Genomic DNA, 22,339 nt, shown 5'->3' on the forward strand with positions numbered 1-22,339 from the left:
GGGAAATACGCAGACCCAAGAAACTTGTTTCCAAACTCAAATCACAATCTGAAGACGGCTTTGAAACCACATAATCACAGTTCTCTCATGTTTGTGCTTGGTTGGTGTTCCCGCATACTGTCTATTTTAATGGGATGAGGATGAGCTCTCTGAATTTGAATGGGACTCGAGATATTCATAAAAAGAGCTTTGCTGTTTGAGCTCATCAAACAAAAAAATATCGATGTAATGTTTGTCCAAGAAACACACAGCGACCGTGCTAATGAAACTGACTGGAGGGAAAAGAACGGGAGGGTGAAGTGTCGCTTGCTCACATGAGCTCGACTAGAGGAGGGTCCTGGAGTAAATGAATGAATTAAGACACATAGTGTATGTGAAATACTAATGTACGACAATACACGTGGGTACAGAGGAGAGAAAAGTTTATTTCCTTAGCCAGATTGGATAGGTGTTATTGTTTTAGACGTCAGTTTAATGTTTTACAAGTTGTTTTATTGCACCAACTGGTCTTTACTGATCGTTCTGTAGTCACGCGTAATGTGTTTATAACGAATATGAAGTCAAAGAGGGCATATGGGCATTTGAACACTTCCCTGCTAAGTGAATTTTTACAGATGTTTCTGTTTCTTTCTGGAAGATTTAAAAATCGACGCCAGCGGTGGGATTACGGAAAGGTTGAGGTGAAAGTACTTTGTCAACAGTATGCTTTCAGTGTCTCTCGGGACATCATAAGACCAATGAAAAAATCTGAAATAACGGAGGCACAAGGGTTAGCGGAGGTTGTCGGAGAGGGAAGACACGTCGGGACACTTAAGACTAAGACATCTCTCCTCGCAGATTAAAGCGCGAGGGGCTCGGGTCCGATCTCGCTTTCAGAATCGGACACGGATGGACGTCCCATCTAAGTTTTTTCTCCAGCCTTGAAAAGGGGAACGGTCAGAGAGACGTTCTAGTCGCTCCCATACGCTCTGGAAACGGGCAAGCATTAACAAGGACATCTGATATTAGAAAGCAAGCTGTACAGTTCTATGACAAATTGTGTAGTAGTGATTATAGAACGGAAGAGGAGTAATCTGCCGGCTTCTGTGAAGGTCTGCCAAATGTCTCGGAGGACTCAAAGGCAGAGCTGGAGAGGCGTCTTTCTGAAAAGGAGCTTCCGAATGCTCTGAAAGACACGGAGAGCGGAAAAAGATCCTGGGATAGATGGACTTCCTGTCGAGTTTCATAGAGAATTTTGGGCTGTGCTGGGCAAGGACTCGCTGGCAGTCCTGAATGAAAGTTTGGCTGATCGCTCGTTGCGTTTGAGCTGTAGGAGAGCAGTGATCACATTGCTACCTAAAATGATGACTTACAGGAGATCAAGAACTGGCGACTTGTGAGTTTGATGTGTTCTAATCTCAAAGACTCTGGCTAACAGACTGAGAAAAGCGATGGGGCAGGTCATTTATTTTGACTATTTTGACAATCACAGATAAAGTTTTGGGGTTAAATTTGGGGTTTATCGCTACTGACCAGTATCTATGGGAAACCCTAGAAGCGTCTGGTTTTAGCTATGGTTTTATTGGAATGATAAAAGTGTTGTAGCAGGACACTGGAAGTTTACTGAAGATCGATGGTGGTTTGAATTTTCCTTTTAAAGTTAGTAGAGGGATCAGACAAGGTTGTGCACCGTCTGGTCTGCTTTACTCTCCAGCTATTCAACCGATGCTGAATAAATTAAGAAACAAGATTAAAGGGTTAATATTGTATCACGATATCCAACATGGAATTTCAGCTGATGCTGATGATGTAATGGTTACAGTAAATGGGCAACAAGACATTAATTAACCAGCTGGTTTCTGCTGTCAATGATTTTGGAATAATTTCAGCTGCAAAAGTTAAATGGGAGGAGAGTGACGCGCAGGCTGTTGGGAAATGGGAGGTAGGGTTACTAAAATAGTGGGATGATTTGGAAGAGGGAAGGTGTTAAATGTCTAGGAGTACGTCCTCGGATTCAAATACCCAAACCAAAGAACTGGGAAGGGGCGATTGAGTAAAAATTTCCGTAAAGTGTGCTCTTTCTTCTGAAAGAAGAAGGAGGACAAGGTTTGGTACATTCACCAAGCAGACATGCCACCTTTCGTCTGCAGTTCATTCAGAAATTTCTGACTGGACCTGTGGATCTGGTGCAGAGGAAGATGGCAAAAAGCATTTCACACACAGTACTGTAGATGGGCTTGGACTGGATGCTGCGCTGATCCTAATGGATGCTAATCAATTATGTCTGGCTGGGGTGCCTCAATTTTACTGTGGACTTTTCAAAGCGTGGGGATTTAAAATGTTTACAGGCTGGAGGCGACAAGTTCTTCGTACTGGTTACTAGAAGAACCTCTTATCAAAGGAGTTCGCATGGATATCTCAGGTGAGAATGTTCCCGGACTTACCCAGACACCGTGTGCTTCTAGATCTGTAACATCGGCACACATGGTTAATGTGGCTGGACCTGAGCTGAGCGATATAAATGCAGTAGCCACTTCGATGGGTCAGAGGTCAACTCGTCAAGCACTAACCATAGTGGATATGTGGGAAACAAGGCTGACAAATGAGGAATTGTCTTTAATGAAGGATTTTGGTTATAAGAGACCCATTTCCAAAACTTGGTGGGATTACACCAGACCTAAAAGAAATGTCCGGTCCTTTGTCGGATCTCGACGGAATGTAAAACTTAAAACTGAAGGAAGTAGAAGGGAAAGTGATGTATAAATGTTTCGTGAAGGTTTTTAATAAAGGAATACTACATGGGAGGGTCGATACAGTGTGGAGGGATAGGTCATTTAGGGATAGATTTACCGGCACGGTAAAAGGCTTTGCATTGCCAAAGCATTGGTAACATTAAATGACAGAGATACACATTTACACACATTCACGCAATAAAAAAAAAAAAAGGTTGATAAAATAATAGCAATAAAAGAAGAAGGAAATACACAATGACTTCCCTCTCTCTCTCTCTCAGACACATACTCATACATACACTGTACAAACATCTCTCACTTTTTTCCCTCCTGCCATCCATTTTCAATTCCAATTCCACGTTTATTACTCATCTGAAATCCCATTATAGTGTCAATACGGCAAAATAAAAGCGAGTGAGGAAGATCAAATGATTGATTAGTCTTAAAAGTGGAATTTCTACTCATTACTTTCTTACTAACACACACACACACACGCGGTGTGACGTCTCCGTGAGGAGCAGCTGCTTCCTATAGAGTCAAATACAAAACCAGGCCGTAACATAACACATGATGTAACATAAACAATTTATAAAAAAAGTAAAAATGAAAAGTAAAAAAAAGACTAATACGATGATATACAAATGAGAAGATGGTGCGCGTTGAAATAAAACTAATAGGAGATGGATGGATGGATGGATGGATGGATGATATATCAGCAATATCACGTTAATCACTGGTTGAATTGAACAAAATGGCTTCCGCACTCATTATTCAGCAGTTCATGGGATAGCACTTGATCCAGCACATCCTAGTCGTCGCGAGATACTGAACTGATATGAAATCATAATGCGCAAGTGGGATATAATCTATTCAATCATGCACTTCATTTGCCGTTTTGACGTGTCTCGTCCATAAAATAACGTCGATGTTTTTGTTCATCCGCTCTCCTTTAAAGAAAACGTGCCCGCTTATTGAAGGAGAAGCTGACCGAGCACTCATCTGCAGGACGAGAGCGCATACGTGTGCGGGGTGTGTTAGTAATGCAGCATTCGAGTAAACGTCATATGAGTAGTAAAAACAAAACAAAGAATAAAAACCCCCTCAACTCAGGAACTCGGGACGGTCTCCTCAACCCCGAGTTCAGCAAGTGATGTCGAATCGACACGGCCGCTCACGGCATGAGCAGTGAACACAGCAGCACTTCTTACCTTTCAATGAGTCATACTGTATATACAATATTAGCTTTAGATCAATCAATATACAGACATGTTCACTTGTTAAAACGATACAGTTTGCTGTTTTGAGGAGGAACATGTACGTCGTTCGTCACAGTTAGCTTCTTGCTAACAAAAGATGACCATGGAGGCTTCCATGTTTTGTTTTTTTTTTCCCATTTTGTAGCTCGAATGAACAAAGGTTGAAAATTAAATCATTCCCGGCATTAATATCCTCTCTAACACAGGATGTGTGTGTGTGTGTGTGTGTGTGTGTGTGTGTGTGTGTGAGTGCCTTTTGGAGCAGCTGATCTGGATCACATTACTGTCAGGAAGCAGTGCAGTGGAACAGACAGGAAGTGTGAAGGTGATGTGTGCTGGCAGACTGCCAAGTCCGTGTGTGTGTCAGAGTGTGACGCTCACGTAAGACCGATAGGCCGCCGCTGTCGGCATGTGAGTGAATGAGTGAGTGAGTGAGTGAGTGAGTGAGCGAGTGTGTACCTGAATGAGACCCTAATGGCTTACTCTTGCTATGACTCTGCTGTCATCTCTTTCTATACCATGTATCCTACTGGGTCGTAGGACCAACTGGAGCCTCCTGGGGAGTATGGGGCACAAGATGGGGTACACCCTGGATGGGGTGTCAATCCATTGCAGGGCACAATCACACACTATGGACACTTTGGCCATGCCAATCAGCCTACCGGAGAAACCGGAGTACCGGAGTCTCCCCGGAGCACGGGGAGAACATGCAAACTCCGCACACACACAGGGCCATGGCAGGAATCGAACCCTTAACCCAGGAGGTGTGAGGCTAACGACTAAGCCACTGTGCACCCCCTCTGAAGGATTATTATAATCCCTCAGACATGTAGAACGTTCTAGACTTTTTAACTGAGCACAATATTGTATCATGTGTTAGTCATTAAAAGCTGATAAAAAAGTAACATGGTGTGTTAAGTCCTGGACAGTTGGATAATTCTGGATTTCAGGTTCTGAATTTTGGTTCTTGTCAGGATTCAAGTTCGTTTGAGTCGTTTCCCATGGTGCACTGCTACACTCTCAGACTGATGGACTGAGACTCACTCTAACAGACCTGAAGCCTAATTCAGAGCTGATAAATTACAGGTCGTGACCTTTGTATTTCTGTCCACTCTCACTGAGCAAAAAGCACGAGTGATATCAAATAACCCGGCTTAATGATTAAACATGTAATGATTTAAATAAATGATCAAACAATAAACACATTATTTATCCATAATGTCGTTCTATCTATCTATCTATCTATCTGTCTATCCATTTAGCTGCCTATCCATCCATCAGTCCAACTGTCAAGCTTCTTATCCATCCACCCATCCATCTATGCATCAACCTATCCACCTATCCATCCAGCTACTCATGCATCAGCATATTCATCATCCATCCATCCATCCATCCAATATTCACCCATCTACTGTATCTATCACTCCAGCTGCCCATCCATCCACCTAACCATCCAGCTACACAACCATCTGCCCATCTGCATATCCATTTAGCTGCCCATAAATCCAACAATATATCCATCCATTCATTTATTCTTTTGTATATATACATCCAGCCACTAATTTGCTCATCCATCCATCCATCCATCCATACTGTATCTATGAATATAGCTGTGCATTAATCCATTGGCCCATCTATCTATCTATCTATCTATCTATCTATTATTTATTAATATACCTATCCATCCATTAATCTAGACACCATTCATCCAGCTACCCATCTATCCATTCATCTACTTATCCATCAGTCTACCCATCATCCAATAAGCCACCTGCCTGCCAATCAATCCATCAATCTATACATCTAACCAGCCATCCAGTCATCCTTCTGCCTACCAAACAAGCTAGCCATCATCCATCCAGCCATCTACTCATCCATGCATACCATCCATTCATCTGTGTATTCTTTCTATATACTGTATAAACATAGATCCATATAACTATCAGTCCATTAATACCTCTGACTCTCCATCACTGTATTTTATATAAGGATTTCATATATTTATGGCTCCTTAATGAATTCCTAAACTGAGTCATATTTTTCTTCTGGTTGTTGATGATCTGACTAATGCAGTAAAACCTTTTGAAAAAGAAGATTATAGACTTTATTGTGGAGTTAAGTTTTATTCACACCTTTATTATTCGTGTTTAATTTGTTCTTTTATGTTCCTTACCCGGTATTTGGAGAGATCGATTCTCAGAGAGTTGTGTAACTGATCCAAGAGTTTCACAAATTTCTCTCTCTGTGGAAAAACACACAATAATAAACATCAGCACCAGCACGTAAAATACTGCAGCACTCAGTAATAATGCATTATACATAGATGTAGACAGCATATACTCTACAGGGCTCATAGCGCTGCTAATGACAGGATGCATCCATTCATCAATCATCCACCTGCAAATCTGTCCATCTTTCAGTCCATCCCTTCATTTATTCAACCATCATCCACCTGTCCATCATCTGTTCACCGTTCCACTCATGCATCCATCTATTCAGTATTAGATTACTGTTTATTAAACATTTCACTGATATTTCACTTATATTTTGGGAGATGTTAATTCTCATGCCAAGAATAGCGCCAATCCATCCATCCATCCATCCATTGACCTATTCATCCATTCATCAATTCACCTGTTCATCTCTCCGTTAATTAATCTTTCCACTCACCCAGTCATCAATTAACCTGTTCATTCAACCATCCATCCATCCATCCATCCATCCATCACAAATTTATTTATTTATTTTTTTATTCTAATAAGGAAACACACTGATGATGCCCTTAACAACAATGTCAACAGCCTCAAGTATCATTTCATTCATTCATTCGTTTAGCTGTCCATCCAGGAATTTATCCATTGACGTGCTCATGTTCATCTATCCATTTAATTTTTTTCACTGAAATTTCAGTGCTTTAATGACAAGGAAAGCCCCAAACATCCTTTCATCCATCTATCAAATCTGTTATTCATCTTTCTACTCACCTATCCATGCAGTCATACATCCATCTATCCATCCACTGACCTGGTCATCCATCCATCTATCCATCCATCCATCCATCCATCCACACAGCTTCCTCCGTAAACTCTAATTACTTCATCCATCCATCCATCTATCTATCCATCCATCCATTTATCCATCCATCCATACATACATACAGCTTCCTCCTTAAACACTAATTACTTCATCCATCCATCCATCTATCCATCAATCCATCCATCTATCTATCCATCCATCCATCCATCCATCCATACAGTTTCCTCCTTAAACACTAATTACTTCATCCATCCATTCATCCATCCATCTATCTATCCATCCATCCATTTATCCATCCATCCATACATCCACACAGCTTCCTCCTTAAACACTAATTACTTCATCCATCCATCCATCTATCCATCAATCCATCCATCTATCTATCCATCCATCCACACAGCTTCCTTAAACACTAATTACATAATCCATCCATCCATCCATCCATACAGCTTCCTCCTTAAACACTAATTACTTCATCCATCCATCCATCCATCCATCCATACAGCTTCCTCCTTAAACACTAATTACTTCATCCATCCATCCATACAGCTTCCTTAAACACTAATTACTTCATCCATCCATCCATCCATCCACACAGCTTCCTCCTTAAACACTAATTGCTTCATCCATCCATCCATCCATCTATCCATCCATCCATCCATCCATCCACACAGCCTCCTTAAACACTAATTACTTCATCCATCCATCCATCCATCCATCCATACAGCTTCCTCCTTAAACACTAATTACGTAATCCATCCACCCATCCATCTATCTATCCTTCCATTCATACAGCTTCCTCCTTAAACACTAATTACTTCATCCATCCATCCATCCATCCATCCATCCATCCATCCATCCATCTATCTATCTATCCATACAGCTTCCTCCTTAAACACTAATTATTTCATCCATCCATCCATGATCCATTTATCAATCATCCACCTATCCATAAATCCATCTAGCCAACGACGTCTTCATAAATCAACAATTCATCCAACCTTTCATGTGTTTTTTTTTTTGTGTATATTTATTTATTTTATTTGTACTCATTCAACAGTTCATACATTTATCATCCTTCTATCATAATCACACACTCACCCCAAAGTTGGAAGCAGCAAACCGGTCTGAGGCGGAGATATTGGTGCTGGTGGTGGTGGTGTGAGCGAAGTAGGCATTAATGTTCGCCAACAGGTTACTCATAACAGCCGGCACTCCGGGACACATGTACTTTGACGACAGACAGGAGAAATGACTACAAAACAGAGCGAGAGAGAGAGAGAGAGAATAAAGTTCAAACAGTTTGCAGAAATTCACTGTACTGATTTTCCCAGAGTGACCATAAACACTGGAACATCTACAACAGCTACACACTGCTACTGCAGACATGGTTGTGGAAACAAGGTTCTTGCATTCATTTTGAAAGTTTTTTATAAAATGAAAAATGATAAATCTTTTTTATGCATTTTAAGCATTTTGCTTTATAAAGACAATTATAAACAACATCAACAACAAACAATAACAATGACAACAACACAGTGTATGCTAATTAAGCCGTAAGAGTGCAAAGTGAAGATAGCGTTCTTCTTCTTTGGGAAAAAAAGTTGCATAGTTTATGGTTTTGGACTTTTCCTAATGCAAAACTGAATATATAAATAAAAAAAATTCAGTGTTGGTACAGTGCCCTACACTAATATTGGCACGCTTGGTAAATATGAGCAAAGAAGAATTTCCCTGTGGAGAATTGTCTTTATTGTTTAACCTTTTGATCTTTTGTTAAAGAAATATCACAAAAATACCCTGCTCTCATGGATATCAAACAATTGCAAATAAAACACATGTTTATTTAAAAAAATCTGTGTCAGAATCTTTGGCACCCTTTCAGTCAATACTTAGTGCTAGCTCCCTTTGCCAAGATAACAGCTCTGAGTCTTCTCCTATAACGCCTGATGAGGTTGGAGAATACACGGCGAGGGATCTGAGAGCGTTCCTCCATACAGAACCTCTCCAGATCCTTCACATTTCGAGGTTCACGCTGGTGGACTCTCCTCTTCAGTTCACCCCACAGGTTTTCTATGGGGTTCAGGTCAGGGGACTGGGATGGTCATGGCAGGACCTTGATTTTGTGGTCAGTAAACCATTTTTGTGTTGATTTTGATGTATGTTTTGGATCATTGTCCTGCTGGAAGATCCAACCATGGCCCATTTGAAGATTTCTGGCAGAGGCAGTCAGGTTTTCATCTTTCACCCAAAGCTCTATATATCCAGCCATCCAACTACTACTAAATCAACCATCTTTTATTCAGTTCTCCAACCATCTATCTCTATGTTCACTTTTCATTTATCCTCCTAGCTACACATCATTTTGTTCACCCTCCAGCCTTCCTTTAGACCACCAATTTTTTCATCCATTTCCCACCAACCATTATTTTGTTCTATTTCCATCCATCCATCCATCTATCCATCCAACCAACCATCCATCCATCCAGCCATCCAACCATCCAACCAAACATCCATCCAACCAACCAACCAACCAACCAACCAACCATCCATCCATCCATCCAACCAACCAACCAACCATCCATCCATCCATCCATCCAACCATCCAACCATCCAGCCATCCATCCAGCCATCCAACCAACCATCCATCCAACCATCCATCCAGCCATCCAACCATCCAACCAAACATCCATCCAACCAACCAACCAACCAACCAACCAACCATCCATCCATCCATCCAACCAACCAACCAACCATCCATCCATCTATCCATCCAACCAACCATCCATCCATCCAACCATCCAGCCATCCATCCAGCCATCCAGCCATCCATCCATCCAACCAACCATCCATCCAACCATCCAACCAACCAACCATCCATCCATCCATCCAACCATCCATCCATCCATCCAGCCATCCAACCAACCATCCATCCAACCATCCAATCAACCAACCATCCAGCCATCCAGCCATCCATCCAACCATCCATCCATCCATCCAACCAACCAACCATCCATCCATCCAACCATCCATTCAGCCATCCAACCAACCATCCAACCAACCAACCATCCATCCATCCAACCAACCATACATCCATCCATCCATCCATCCAACTGTCTATCCACTGATCCATTGTCTATTCATCATTCGTCAGTGCTTCCTTTCATCCATTCACTAATATGCATATATCATCATACATAACATTCCATCTACCATTTTAGTGATCTAATTAACTTACATTTCATGTTATAAAAATGTATATATGAATTATGAGACATGATCATTTTTTTAATGTAAGCAATAGCAGGACTGTGGTGATATGAGAAGAAAAGTGGACCAGCACGGAAAAGGAACTGTGAGCTTCAGGGCTGAAAACTGAAAGATATTCATGAAAGCCTTGAGAGAGGAGACTCATTAGAGAGCGAGAGCGAGAGAGAGAGAGAGAGAGAGAGAGAGAGAGGCAATATGGACAACATAGAGACAGAAAGAAAATGAAACAATGAAAGAGGGTGAGATGCAATAATAGCATAGATGAAAAAATAGAATGATAGAGAAGATGTTGAGAGAGAGAGAGAGAGAGAGAGAGAGAGAGAGATTTGTAGAAGGAGAGATGGAATTAAAGGAAGTGCGGTAGACAGATAATAAGATAAACGAAGGAATGGACAGATAGAGCTCCATGAATAAGGCAACAATGTTCAAATACACTACAATAAGCATCAGCCCTGCATTACACACACATTGATGCACACACACACACACACACACACACACACACATTACAATTAAAAGCAGCTCCATGTGTTCAAACAACTCAAAGGAAAAGGAAAAGTAGGGCAGTAAACTCCATCCATCTACCTGTTCATCTACTGATCTGTTTGTCAATTTCCACATCCTTCCACCCATTTCTCCATCTAGTAACCTCTACACTCATCCACCTACTGACTTGTTTTTCTATTCACTTATTAATCCATCTATCAACCTTTTAATTATCCACCTGTCCATCCAAACATCAATATGTGTTGTGTATCCATCAACCTGTTAAACCATTCAGCCGTCCATCACCTTGCTTAATTATCTGTTCTTTCATTAAACAGTTTATCCATACATCCAGCAGTCTGTTCATCCAACTCTCTCTCTCTCCCTCCCTCCCTCCCTCCCTCCATCCATCCATCCCTTCCAGAGCCATATCTCCCTGCAGGGTTGAGCCTGGCCAGTACCTGGATGGGAGACCTCCTGGGGGAAAATTTACATTGACGCTAGAAGTGGTATTAGGGAGGCCAGCAGGGGGCGCCTAATGCCCCAGTATAGTGACACTATACTGTAAGAACTTAGATGAGATGGTAAACTGAGGTCCTGACTCTCTGTGGTCATTAAAAATCCCAGGACACTTAGAGTACAAGTGTATCACTCTCCTCTCCTTTCCACTAATAGCTGGTGTGTGTTCGGCATTCTGGCACAATATGGCTGCTGTCGCATCATCCAGGTGGAGGCTACACACTAGTGGTGTTTGAGGAGATTCCCCCACCCCCATTCTCTGTAAAGCACTTTGAGTGTCTAGAAAAGCGCTATATAAATGTAATTGTAACTAACTAAAATCCATCCATCCATCCATGTTGATTTATTCATCCATCCATCCATCCATCCCTCCATTTGACCATTAATTCATCCATTCATCTAGCCACCCATGCGTATATCCATTGACCTGTTCATCCACCTATCCACTGACTTGTTCTTCTGTCCTTTCATCCATCCATCCATCCAACCAACCATTTGTTCATCTGTGGACCTATTTGTCCATCCACTCAAATAAAGCGTATTCAATACAGCAAGTAAATCACATATGTAATGCAATAAATAATAACACGTGTGCAGTGAATGCAACACAATGAAGGTGGAGTAATCCTGATGATCCTCCAGCTCCATCAGAGAGTGTTTATGTGTTCTCCATGATCAGTAGCGTGTTGGTGTTAAGTGCTGGTGTTAAGTGGGACTGATCTCATAGAGACACACAGAGAGAGAGAGACAGAGAGAGAGAGAGAGAGAGAGAGACACAATGAGACAATGAGATGAGAGTGTGAGAGCATTCACTCTGACATCAGACACAAACCCATCCACTAAGAGATCAACCCAGACCACGTTTAACACCCTGACTAGAGTTTCACACAGAAAACATTCAGCTAGCGCTTCCTAATAAACATCATCATTCTCATGATCTAACAGCCTGGTGATTATTTCAGTATTTACATTCATCCAACATTTGACTTGTTTACTTAGTGAGATAATGCACGATTATAATAAATGAATGCAAATTATTATTCATCAGTCACCTCGATCGTGGCGAAATATCAATATAAATTTGTTTATAATCACTGATAGATCATGAATAAATAATCAAACATCCCTTCGTGAATGTTTTAAATACTAATGATTAAATGATGAATGAAGTATTGATTACACTGCAGCTATTGAAATCTTCAAACTAGCCCTTCCTAGCATGTCCTCCTGAGGGAACCGTACAACTCGAAGTTCCCCCAAGAGAAACATTTCCACGTAGAACCCTTTTAGGAGGATAAAAATCCCGATTAATCCAACGAACCTTTGAAAACACAAGGATCAAGGACCAAAAAAATGAAATGTTAAATGTTCTAGACATTTCTTCTTTTATATAGGAACTGGGTACTCTTATTCAAGGGTTCTCTAGATAATCAAGGGTTCTTAACTTTTAAAAATGGGATCTCCTTGGAAATATCTTTTGGAGGGTTGCACAAAGGAACTTTAAAGGTTCCAGCAGTGGGACAAATGGGTTCTGATTGCCGTTCTGTCTAAGCTGTGCCCATTCGCAGTCACACAACTCTGATCATGCTTAATTAAAGGATATTAGCTTCCAAATAGGGTACTCTTTGGAACCCTTTATAGCCTTGATACCCTGTTGTATGTTCTTTGAGGAACGAGAGAACCCCTTAAGGGCTCTGTATTAAAAGAGGGAATTTAGTTAACATTATTAAATGGTTAATAAAAACCTTAAAAACTCCTGTAATCCATCACTGGGTCCATAACGTTTCTCAATCTCGTATCTGTTAGAGGAAATTACTCGAAACATTCTGACCAATCAGCATCCGGAATTCAACAGTGCTGTGGTTCGTGATGATGCTGCGATGACACTAATAGTAATATCAGTCATTAATGAAGTAATCAGATAGTAATTAAGGGAAAATCATCACACCGTGTGAAATAAAGATGCTTTGGAAGGAAATTGACTTTTGGCATGGACGGCGTGTGTGCCGTGTCTCTGTGTTCACGGTGAGCGGTGTGTTAAAGAGTTTATCCAGGCAAATCAGAGCCTGAACACATCAATGATCCCGCTAATTAGCCCCGTCTGAGAACCGGTGATTAATAAACGCTCAGCGAAACGGTCCGGGTGGGACTGGGTAGGCTTCATTCCTAAAATAAAGAGAAAGGTCATGTGATGTCAAAATTTTGAAGAAAATCTAAATCTTTTTTTTTTTTTTTTTTTTTTTTGGAGAATGTTTGTTGCTTTTAAATTTGAAAGCAAGCCAAACAGCAAACAAGCCAAAAGTATGGATTTGGTTATGATTAAGACGTAAGTCGCGGAGTAATAGGAGTGACAATGCAACGAGTTAATGCTTGGTCGGTTCCTCTCTCCGTTCCCCAGAGGCTTTCCATCCAACGCCTGAATGTAAATGGGTCGCTTCATGTGGACCAGATGAACATTCAAGCTGCTTTGCTACTTCGTCATCCATGAAGCTTCCAGCTGCTCCGGAATCGATGAGGTCATATATGGGAAATACTGGGAAGTTGAACAGCGTGACAACCAGATGGGGAAAGATGAACGTTCACCTGGGTGAAGGATGCTTTCTGTGGATGTGATTTACACTCCAGACCATCCCTCCTCCCTGCGGTCAGTTTCAGTTTCATCCCTCCTTCCTGCGGTCAGTTTCAGCCACTCTCAGTCTGACATGGCAGATCTGCAGTCTTCACATTCTGGATTCCAGTCAGACGTGATTTGTGGACGAGACACGAGGTACTGGTGGACGTCTGGACACCAGTTTGGATAGCCAGCTGAATAAATTGATTCAGCCAAAGTCGGTCATCTGTATCTGCCAGGTTAGTTTAAAATCATCACTGAGACCATGAGAATTTTTTTTAGACCATTTTCCACAAGAATCTATCATTTACTTGTAATTTCTATGTTTGGTAAATTATTATTATTATTATTATTATTATTATCATTATTATTATTATTATTATTATTATTATTATTATCATCATCATCAATATTTTTTATTACAATTATTGTTATTATTATTATTATTATTATTATTATTATTATTATTATTATCAATATTTTTTATTACAATTAATATTATTGGTATTGTTTTTGTCATTATTATTATTTTTATCATTATTATTGTTATTATTATTATTATCGTTATTGTTTTTGTCCTTTTTATTATTTATTAATATTTTTATTATTGTTATTATTATTATTATTATACATTTTATATTCTAATTTTTTCATACAAGTTATTAATTCTTTTTTTTTTTTTAAACCGTTAATAGACAAGGTCAATGTTTTATTTATTTATTTACTTTACAGCCTTAAAAAATAATTCTCTGGACTTATTATCACCCTAAGAAGGAACTAAGAAATGGAAAAAAAAATTATCCATTAATTTCCCGTGGTTAAAATATAATAAATAATTTGTAGCGAATTAATCATAATAATTCCTTTTATTTATTTATTTTTTTAAAAACTTTTATTACAATTTGCAATAAAATCCCAATATTCTATTTAAATAATTGGACGTTTAAAGATCGACTTTAAAGCTTACTGCGCGTCTGACGCTCGTGACTTTGTTACGTTTGACACGTGACTCTTTAAGATTATCACATGACTTTTCTTTTCTTGTCTCTAGTTTTGTTAAGACAACAACTAACGAATGCTAGTGAATGCTAACGGTGCTAGTGGTCATAATTGTGCAGAACACATCTCCGGACTCATTAGTGCTGATTTGTTGCTCGTTAGAGGGCACTTAGGCGAGCGTAATGGCCGTACTGTAGACTGGAGTTACAGAGGAAACACGTCCACTCAACCACAACACAGACTCTGAATGGTACGCAGTGGCAATGCGGGCTCGAAGATCATCACAACACCGCCAGCAGGCAGAGATACACACGAGTCCAAACGTCAGAGTCCACTGCCAAGAGCTTAACGAAATTTAATGTTGTACCACTGTTACCACCAACAAGCACCATCTGTGAAGCCTCGTTTCATTCGCTCTGAATCCAATAACGCAAATATTTTAGTCCATTTTAAACCAAAGTGACTTACAACAACCAAATACTGACACTGACAAACATTCGCTACAGTTCTAATAATAATAATAATAATAATAATAATAACAATAAGAACAGGTCAATGGATATATGTTTGGCTGGCTAGATGAATGGATAAATGAATGGTAAGATGGAGGGATGGATGGAGGGATGAACAGATTGCTGGATGGATGGATGGATAAACAAATCAACATGGATGGATGGACAGATGGAGGGATGAATTGTAGTTATTTAGTTACAATTACATTTATATATCGCTTTTCTAGACACTCAAAGGTGAAAAGGGAAATCTCCTCAAACACCACTCGTGTATAGGATCCACCTGGATGATGCGACGGCAGCCATATTGTGCCAGAACTCCCACCACACACCAGCTATTAGTGGAAAGGAGAGGAGAGTGATGTAGCAGTTCAGAGATGGAGGTTATTAGAGGGCCGTGATGGTGAAGGACCGATGGGGGAATTTCGGCAGGACCCCGGGGTTATACCCCTACTCTTTACGAGACGTTTCCTGGGAGTTTTAATCACTACAGAGAGTCAGGACCTCGGATTAACGTCTCATCCGAAAGACCGTGCTGTCCGGTTCATAGCCAGTGTTTATACTGCATTAAGAAGGAATAAAACACTCAGAATGATGACTTTGCAGGCGTCTGGTGCCATCGTCAACGATGGTGCTCGATTCCCAGCTTCGAAATCTCGTCGTCGAGAACATCGTCGTGGAGAAGGTGGAGGCAGCAGTGAGAAATCCTCCACACGTGAAAAGAAAACTCTTTATACGTTTTTTTTTCTAGCTTGCTAAGGTTTGTTTAGATTGCGCAGCGGTGCGGTGTATCTCCAACACTATTGGCTGTCATGTCAACAGTCAGTCAACACACCATCACTCTGGCGTCTGAGCTCAGTCTCGGCGCTCAGGCCGTTTCACAGCGGCTCTCTGATTTAAACTCATGACCTTCTGTTCACTCGCAGTGCAAACACTCTACGGCTTTTCTTTATGCGATGGCGTCACCTTTACGGCTCCAGGAGGTCGGGTAGACGTCCTGTAGGCAGGAGAAAGACACGTCATGTTCTAAAACAGCGCTCTGCGCACGTTATACGTCCAACACAGGGTCATTTCAGCTTCGGTCATTGGCTCCGATCTAATTAGCGTCAGTGACCCGCTGCGTGACCTCGCTCACATCCTAGAAACCGCAAAGCACCTCAGTTTCGTTTAAGACCCATTTGGTGCCCCATAATTTGTTACGTTCCTGAGAGCTTGCTCTTTCTCTCTCGTTCTTTCCTTCAGTAACTCTTAATATATGACTCTCCATTCTCTCTCTTCCTCTTTTCTCGATAGACAGATGCTCCAGGCGAAAGAGACGGCGTCAGATAAGAGGTGTTAGCCTCTCGTTGCCTGGTTACAGCCCCGACCTTTCCCCGTATTCATCTTCTCCACGCTCGGACGATCTCCACCGTAAATCACGGGAATAAAACTCTTTTCCAAACATTCGCCCGTCTGTTGCTGTCTCTCTCTTTCTCTCTCTCTAACGTGATTAACAAATTCATGAAATAGAATCGCCTCAATGCGTGATTTATTCATTCTATTCTTTTTCTTCTTCATATACGCGAGACTATACTGCACTGTAGAAACTCGACGCTCGTAGTTTATCTTTATTCATTCATTTATTTATTTATTTATTTATTTATTTATTTATTTATTTTTGGCCACATTTCTACGAGGAGTTCTCAAAGTTTTTGGGCAAACAAACACATTTACCACGACCCGAAGCCTCGCCCTTTCTACATTATTATTTTTCATTTATTTCTATTTTAGAATTGATATTTATAGTTTAGATCGGTCATTTAGGACTTGTAAATCCATATTCAGTGAAGATCTGGACAGATTTGCTTGTTTTCTTGACTAGCCACCATGTTGTTGAGGAACCAGCGGAGATGGGCGTGGCGGGGTTGGGTGTCGGTGTAGGAGTGTTTCGGAAAATCTCCCGAGAATTTTTTTCCGCACACAGCAGTCTCTAAAGTTTACACAGAATGTTGCGGAAAACAAACAAACAAAAAAAACATCCAGTGATGAAAGGTCACATGAGGTCAAAGTTGTAAAACGTGTCGATTCTTTATCCCACGTTCTGATTTGTACTCGACACATTTTTTTTTGTCCTATGGAGTTTTTTTTTTTTACTAAATTCCTAATGATAACCTAACGTCGGTGACAGCATTTTATTGGATTTTATTTAGATCTTTACTTTTCCATAAAGAAAGAGTTTAGCTTTGTGTCAACGACAAACGACAACGACATTAGTTGTGAGTTTTGAACCCAAATGGCCCTCGGAGAGGAAAGAACGAGGGATGATGGCGTGGGCGATATGAGGAAAATAATCGTATCACGATCCTCGTAGCCTGGCCGATAAGATCATATAGTATCGATATTCTAATCAATTATGTCTCAATATGCTTTTCTGAGAATATGTGGATATCATGAGGTTGTTTTGTAATTGAAAATAAACACATAAATACGTACATATATATAAACTGAATGAATGAATCTTTGCCAGAATCCAATTATGAAATAGCATTTAAATACTTTAATCTTTAATCTATATAAAATTTGTACAGGTGACATTTTTTCTCCTTTTCAGTTTTAAATATTAAATTACATTTAAGAATCAAAAAAAAAAAAAAAAAAGAAGAAAGAATTTAACACTGAAAAGGAGAGAAAAACCTAAAGAACTAGCTGCTTCCGGTCAGTTTTTCCTTATTTTTATTTGAATTTTTTATTTTTCTTAAATTACAATACGCACGACCTCTCAGAAAAGCATACTATGACAAAATTGATCACAGTATGGAGCTTATATCGTCTGACCAGCCAGTCCTAGACGGACTGGGATAATTACGGAAAAGGAAGGAATACCAGGAGGAGAGAGAATGGGAAAAGATCCGGATGATAGATTGAAGAAGAAGACAGAGATGTAGAGATAAACGAGATGAACGAAGGAATAAGGTGAGAGGGAAGTGGGTTATATTCTCTCGTGGTTTAAAGCTGTGTAACAGGCTGTGTATTCAGAGCTGCAGTCGTTCATTAAGCAGATGAGACTTTCGTGTGTTTTAAGGTCCTGTGTTTAGAGAAATGTTCATGAGTGAGTGTGCGATCTCCGTTTCCATTCCGCACTGCGTCTAATGTAAGTCCCCGAGGAACTCCTAGGGAAAGAGCTAATAACCATTAGCACGGACACGCTGTATTCATTTACTTTTTATTCTCGCGTTCAGCACTGTTAAAGAAAGTCATCCGTATACACTTTTCTAAATTTCACGCTTCTAAATGTTTATGCACCTGCACATGGGGTAGGTTTAACACACGCGGGGGACGCTGGTCACGCTCTGAAAGTGTCATTCTTTTTTTTAAATTAAATCATTCAAAATGTATATAAATATACACCAGCTTGTGAAGCAAAATGCTGGGAAAAAACACCTAAATATTGTCTACATATAACAATTTATCCCTACTTCCTGTGTTTTACCTACTTCCTGTGTTTTACCTACATCCTGTGTTATCCCTACTTCCTGTGTTTTACCTACTTCCTGTGTTTTACCTACTTCCTGTGTTTTCCCTACTTCCTGTGTTATCCCTACTTCCTGTGTTTTACCTACTTCTTGTGTTTCCCTACTTCCTGTGTTATCCCTACTTCCTCTGTTTCCCTACTTCCTGTGTTATAACTACTTCCTGTGTTATCCCTACTTCCTGTGTTATCCCTACTTCCTGTGTTTCCCTACTTCCTGTGTTTTCCCTACTTCTTGTGTTTTCCCTACTTCCTGTGTTATCCCTACTTCCTGTGTTTTCCCTACTTCTTGTGTTTTCCCTACTTCCTGTGTTATCCCTACTTCCTGTGTTTTCCCTACTTCTTGTGTTTCCCCTACTTCCTGTGTTATCCCTACTTCCTGTATTTTCCCTACTTCCTGTGTTATCCCTACTTCCTGTGTTTTCCCTACTTCCTGTGTTATTCATACTTCCTGTGTTTTCCCTACTTCTTGTGTTTTCCCTACTTCCTGTATTATCCCTACTTCCTGTGTTAATTCTACTTCACTACAAAAATGGAACAAAAAGTAAACAAGACTATACAGGGGTCTGTCTTTTGGTGTAATGTTATGTAAAAATGTTATAATACATAATGCTATAGACAGAAGAGCAGACCTTTAGTAAACACACACACACACACACACACACACACACACACACACAGAGATGCTAGCTGTCAGTGTTACACTACACACACATATAGTTGCTTTTCAGTCCAGGCTGTAGTGAGAGATATACACAAGACTGTGACTGATCTCCTGAAACACACACACACACACACACACACACACACACACACACACACACACTCGAGTCTCAGTGAGAAGCGATAGAGCAGAGCTGCTACACATCAGGAGCTCTAATTAATTACCTCTGAGCTGAAAGACCAAGTGGCTCTGAGAGAGAGAGAGAGAGAGAGAGAGAGAGAGAGAGAGAGGAGACAGAAGGAGCACGAATGACAGAAGTGAGAGGGAGAGAGAAAGTCAGAAGAGAGAAAGTCAGGAGAAACGAAAGCCGGAGGGAGAAGGACTAGAGGGCTCGAGAGAAAAATACAGGTGACAGAAGACAGGTGAGTGTGAAAGACAGCACAGAGAAGAAGAGAGAAAGACAGGAAATAGGAAGACAGGAGAAAGCAAGAAGGAGAGAGAAAGACAGGGGAGCGAGGGAAAGACAAAAAAAGGAGAGAGAGAGAAAGAGAAGTGCAGGAGAGAGAGAGAACGACAGCAGAGAGATGGAAAGAGAAAGTCAGGAGAGAGATGGAGAGGGAAAGACAGGAGAGAGATGGAGAGTGAAAGACAGGAGAGAGATGGAGACGGAAAGACAGGAGAGAGATGGAGAGGGAAAGACAGGAGAGAGATGGAGAGGAGAGAAGAGGGGAATATAGTGTAGTGGAGTAAAAGAAAAGTGTTGTGTTTCTGCTCCTCTAGCCGGAGGTCAATGGTGTTTGTGATAAAGCACACAAAATAATATTGGATTCTGGTCCCATTACACTTTAACATAGTGTTAATCTAATAATAATGTTAGCCTGTTTACAAGTAAACAGCAACAACAACAACAACAACAGTTAAATCTGCCACTCAAGAGGGTTCTTTAAGTTCTCCCTTAAGGGTTCTGAGTAAAATCTTCCCACAGAGAATTTCCTTTCATCAACGCTTTATAGTACACCATCTCCAGAAAGATTACGCACCAGAAGAGGTTCTCTAGGGCACGTGATCAGACACGTTGTCTGAAAAAAACCCCAAACGTACCTGTATCATCAAACAAAGCTGTGCTCAAATCAGGAAAGGGTAAGAATGGTGTACGGTCTGCACTTATATAGCTCTTTCTAAACCTTAGCGGGTTCTACACTGGTTCTCAGGCCTTGTTTACACTAGTACAACTGTTGCCACGGTTACGCCTGTCGTCTACACTACTCCGGCATTTTTTTCCACCCTCGAGAACAGAGAATATCGTAATCGCCAAAGTCCCCGTTTTAGTTTGAAAACTCCGAACTGGCGCTTCAGTGTAAACAGACCAAAACGAGGACTTTTGAAAACGAAGGCGTGGCTCCGCCCACATTCGCTCCCTGATTGGCTCTTCTGGATCGTCGCGTATCCTTCCCTGATTCGTCAAGCCCCTACCACATGACTGTTACACTACCTCGATCAGCGGTAGCAGAGCTGCCATTCAAGGTGCTAGCTTGCCATCGGGAGCAACTCGGGGTTCAGTGTCTTGCCCAAGGACACTTCGGCACGTGGAGTCACGTGGGCCGGGAATCGAACCTCCAACCCTACGATTATTGGACAACCCGCTCTACCACCTGATCCACAGAGATAACGTCTTAGCAATGACCCAAAGAACACAGTGATGAGTGCAGAAAGAAGGACCAGACGATGGTCGGTGACGTCTCAGGAATTCCCATTGGAAAGATGTACACAGACTGAACCCACGTTCCAGGAAGCCGATCTGACTCGTTCCCGTCTGACAGCTATTGACTCGGCTTTAATGCGTATCGAGTCTGAACAGACAACGCTACGCACACATCCGTGGCCTGTTTGCTAGTAGCCAGCGCAGGACACAGCCCGCACACGATGAAGGGTATTTTCCCCCGAAGGTATTCTTGTTTGTTGCGTTGCGGTACATTCGCTCTTCTCAGTGCAGTCCCTAAGCTCACCATGTTAGACATCAGACGGGTTACAAAGGTCAAGCTCGTGCGCTGATTCCAATCGATACGTCCAGAGAAACTTTTAACAACTTTTACATCCTGTAACTTGTAGTCAAAGACGTGTGGAAGGTCTGGTGTTAAGGGAGACAGGAAGTAGACGTCGCAGACGTCTAGACATGTGGATGGAAAGGTGGAGAGAGATAGAGAGAGAGAGAGAGAGAGTAAAAGGGAGAGAGGATGCTGTCTGTACTCATCACTCACACTGGTCAGAGGAGGATTGGGTCTCGTTCACACACACAGGGTTCATGAGAGATCTTTAGACAGGAACAGGAAGTACATAATGCTTCAAGTAGCTGATGTTCTTCAGGTACGGTGAGATTAAATATACTCCTGCAGTCCAAAGGAATATTTGTACTAACACTGCTGTAATCATTTCTACTGTACAAAGCAAATGGTAAGGTCACAAAAGCAAAGCCCAAGTGTGTGGCCATCCTGTACAGGTACACACACACACACACACACACACACTATGGCACCATGTAAATGAGCTGCACTGATATACACACTCACGTCATGGCCTGGTAAATGGACTCCACACCAAAGCGCATGGCGAACTCGTCCACAATCTCCTGAGAGACGTCATCATAGTAAACCTTCCACGCCTCGTCACCTTTGACCTCGGGAATCTTCACGGCTCCGTTATTCTTCACCTCGGTCAGGTAGTGGAACAGGTTCTACACACACACACACACACACACACACACACAGGT

General features: G+C 41.1%; 1 protein-coding gene across 4 annotated transcripts in view; it reads right to left on the reverse strand.

Annotated features, from left to right (window-relative positions):
* The window catches only part of LOC128607100 (protein unc-13 homolog C), a 179,760-nt gene that overhangs the window by 106,643 nt on the left and 50,778 nt on the right, over positions 1-22,339 (reverse strand). For all 4 annotated transcript variants that reach the window (XM_053623744.1, XM_053623745.1, XM_053623741.1 and 1 more), the window contains 3 exons: positions 22,140-22,303; positions 8,105-8,258; positions 6,141-6,209 (listed from right to left, as the gene is read on the reverse strand). In XM_053623744.1, the coding sequence (XP_053479719.1) occupies positions 6,141-6,209; positions 8,105-8,258; positions 22,140-22,303 (387 nt within the window). The remainder of the gene's footprint in view (positions 1-6,140; positions 6,210-8,104; positions 8,259-22,139; positions 22,304-22,339) is intronic.

The sequence above is a fragment of the Ictalurus furcatus genome, chromosome 4 (genome assembly GCF_023375685.1).
Source record: "Ictalurus furcatus strain D&B chromosome 4, Billie_1.0, whole genome shotgun sequence".
Lineage (NCBI taxonomy): Eukaryota > Metazoa > Chordata > Actinopteri > Siluriformes > Ictaluridae > Ictalurus > Ictalurus furcatus.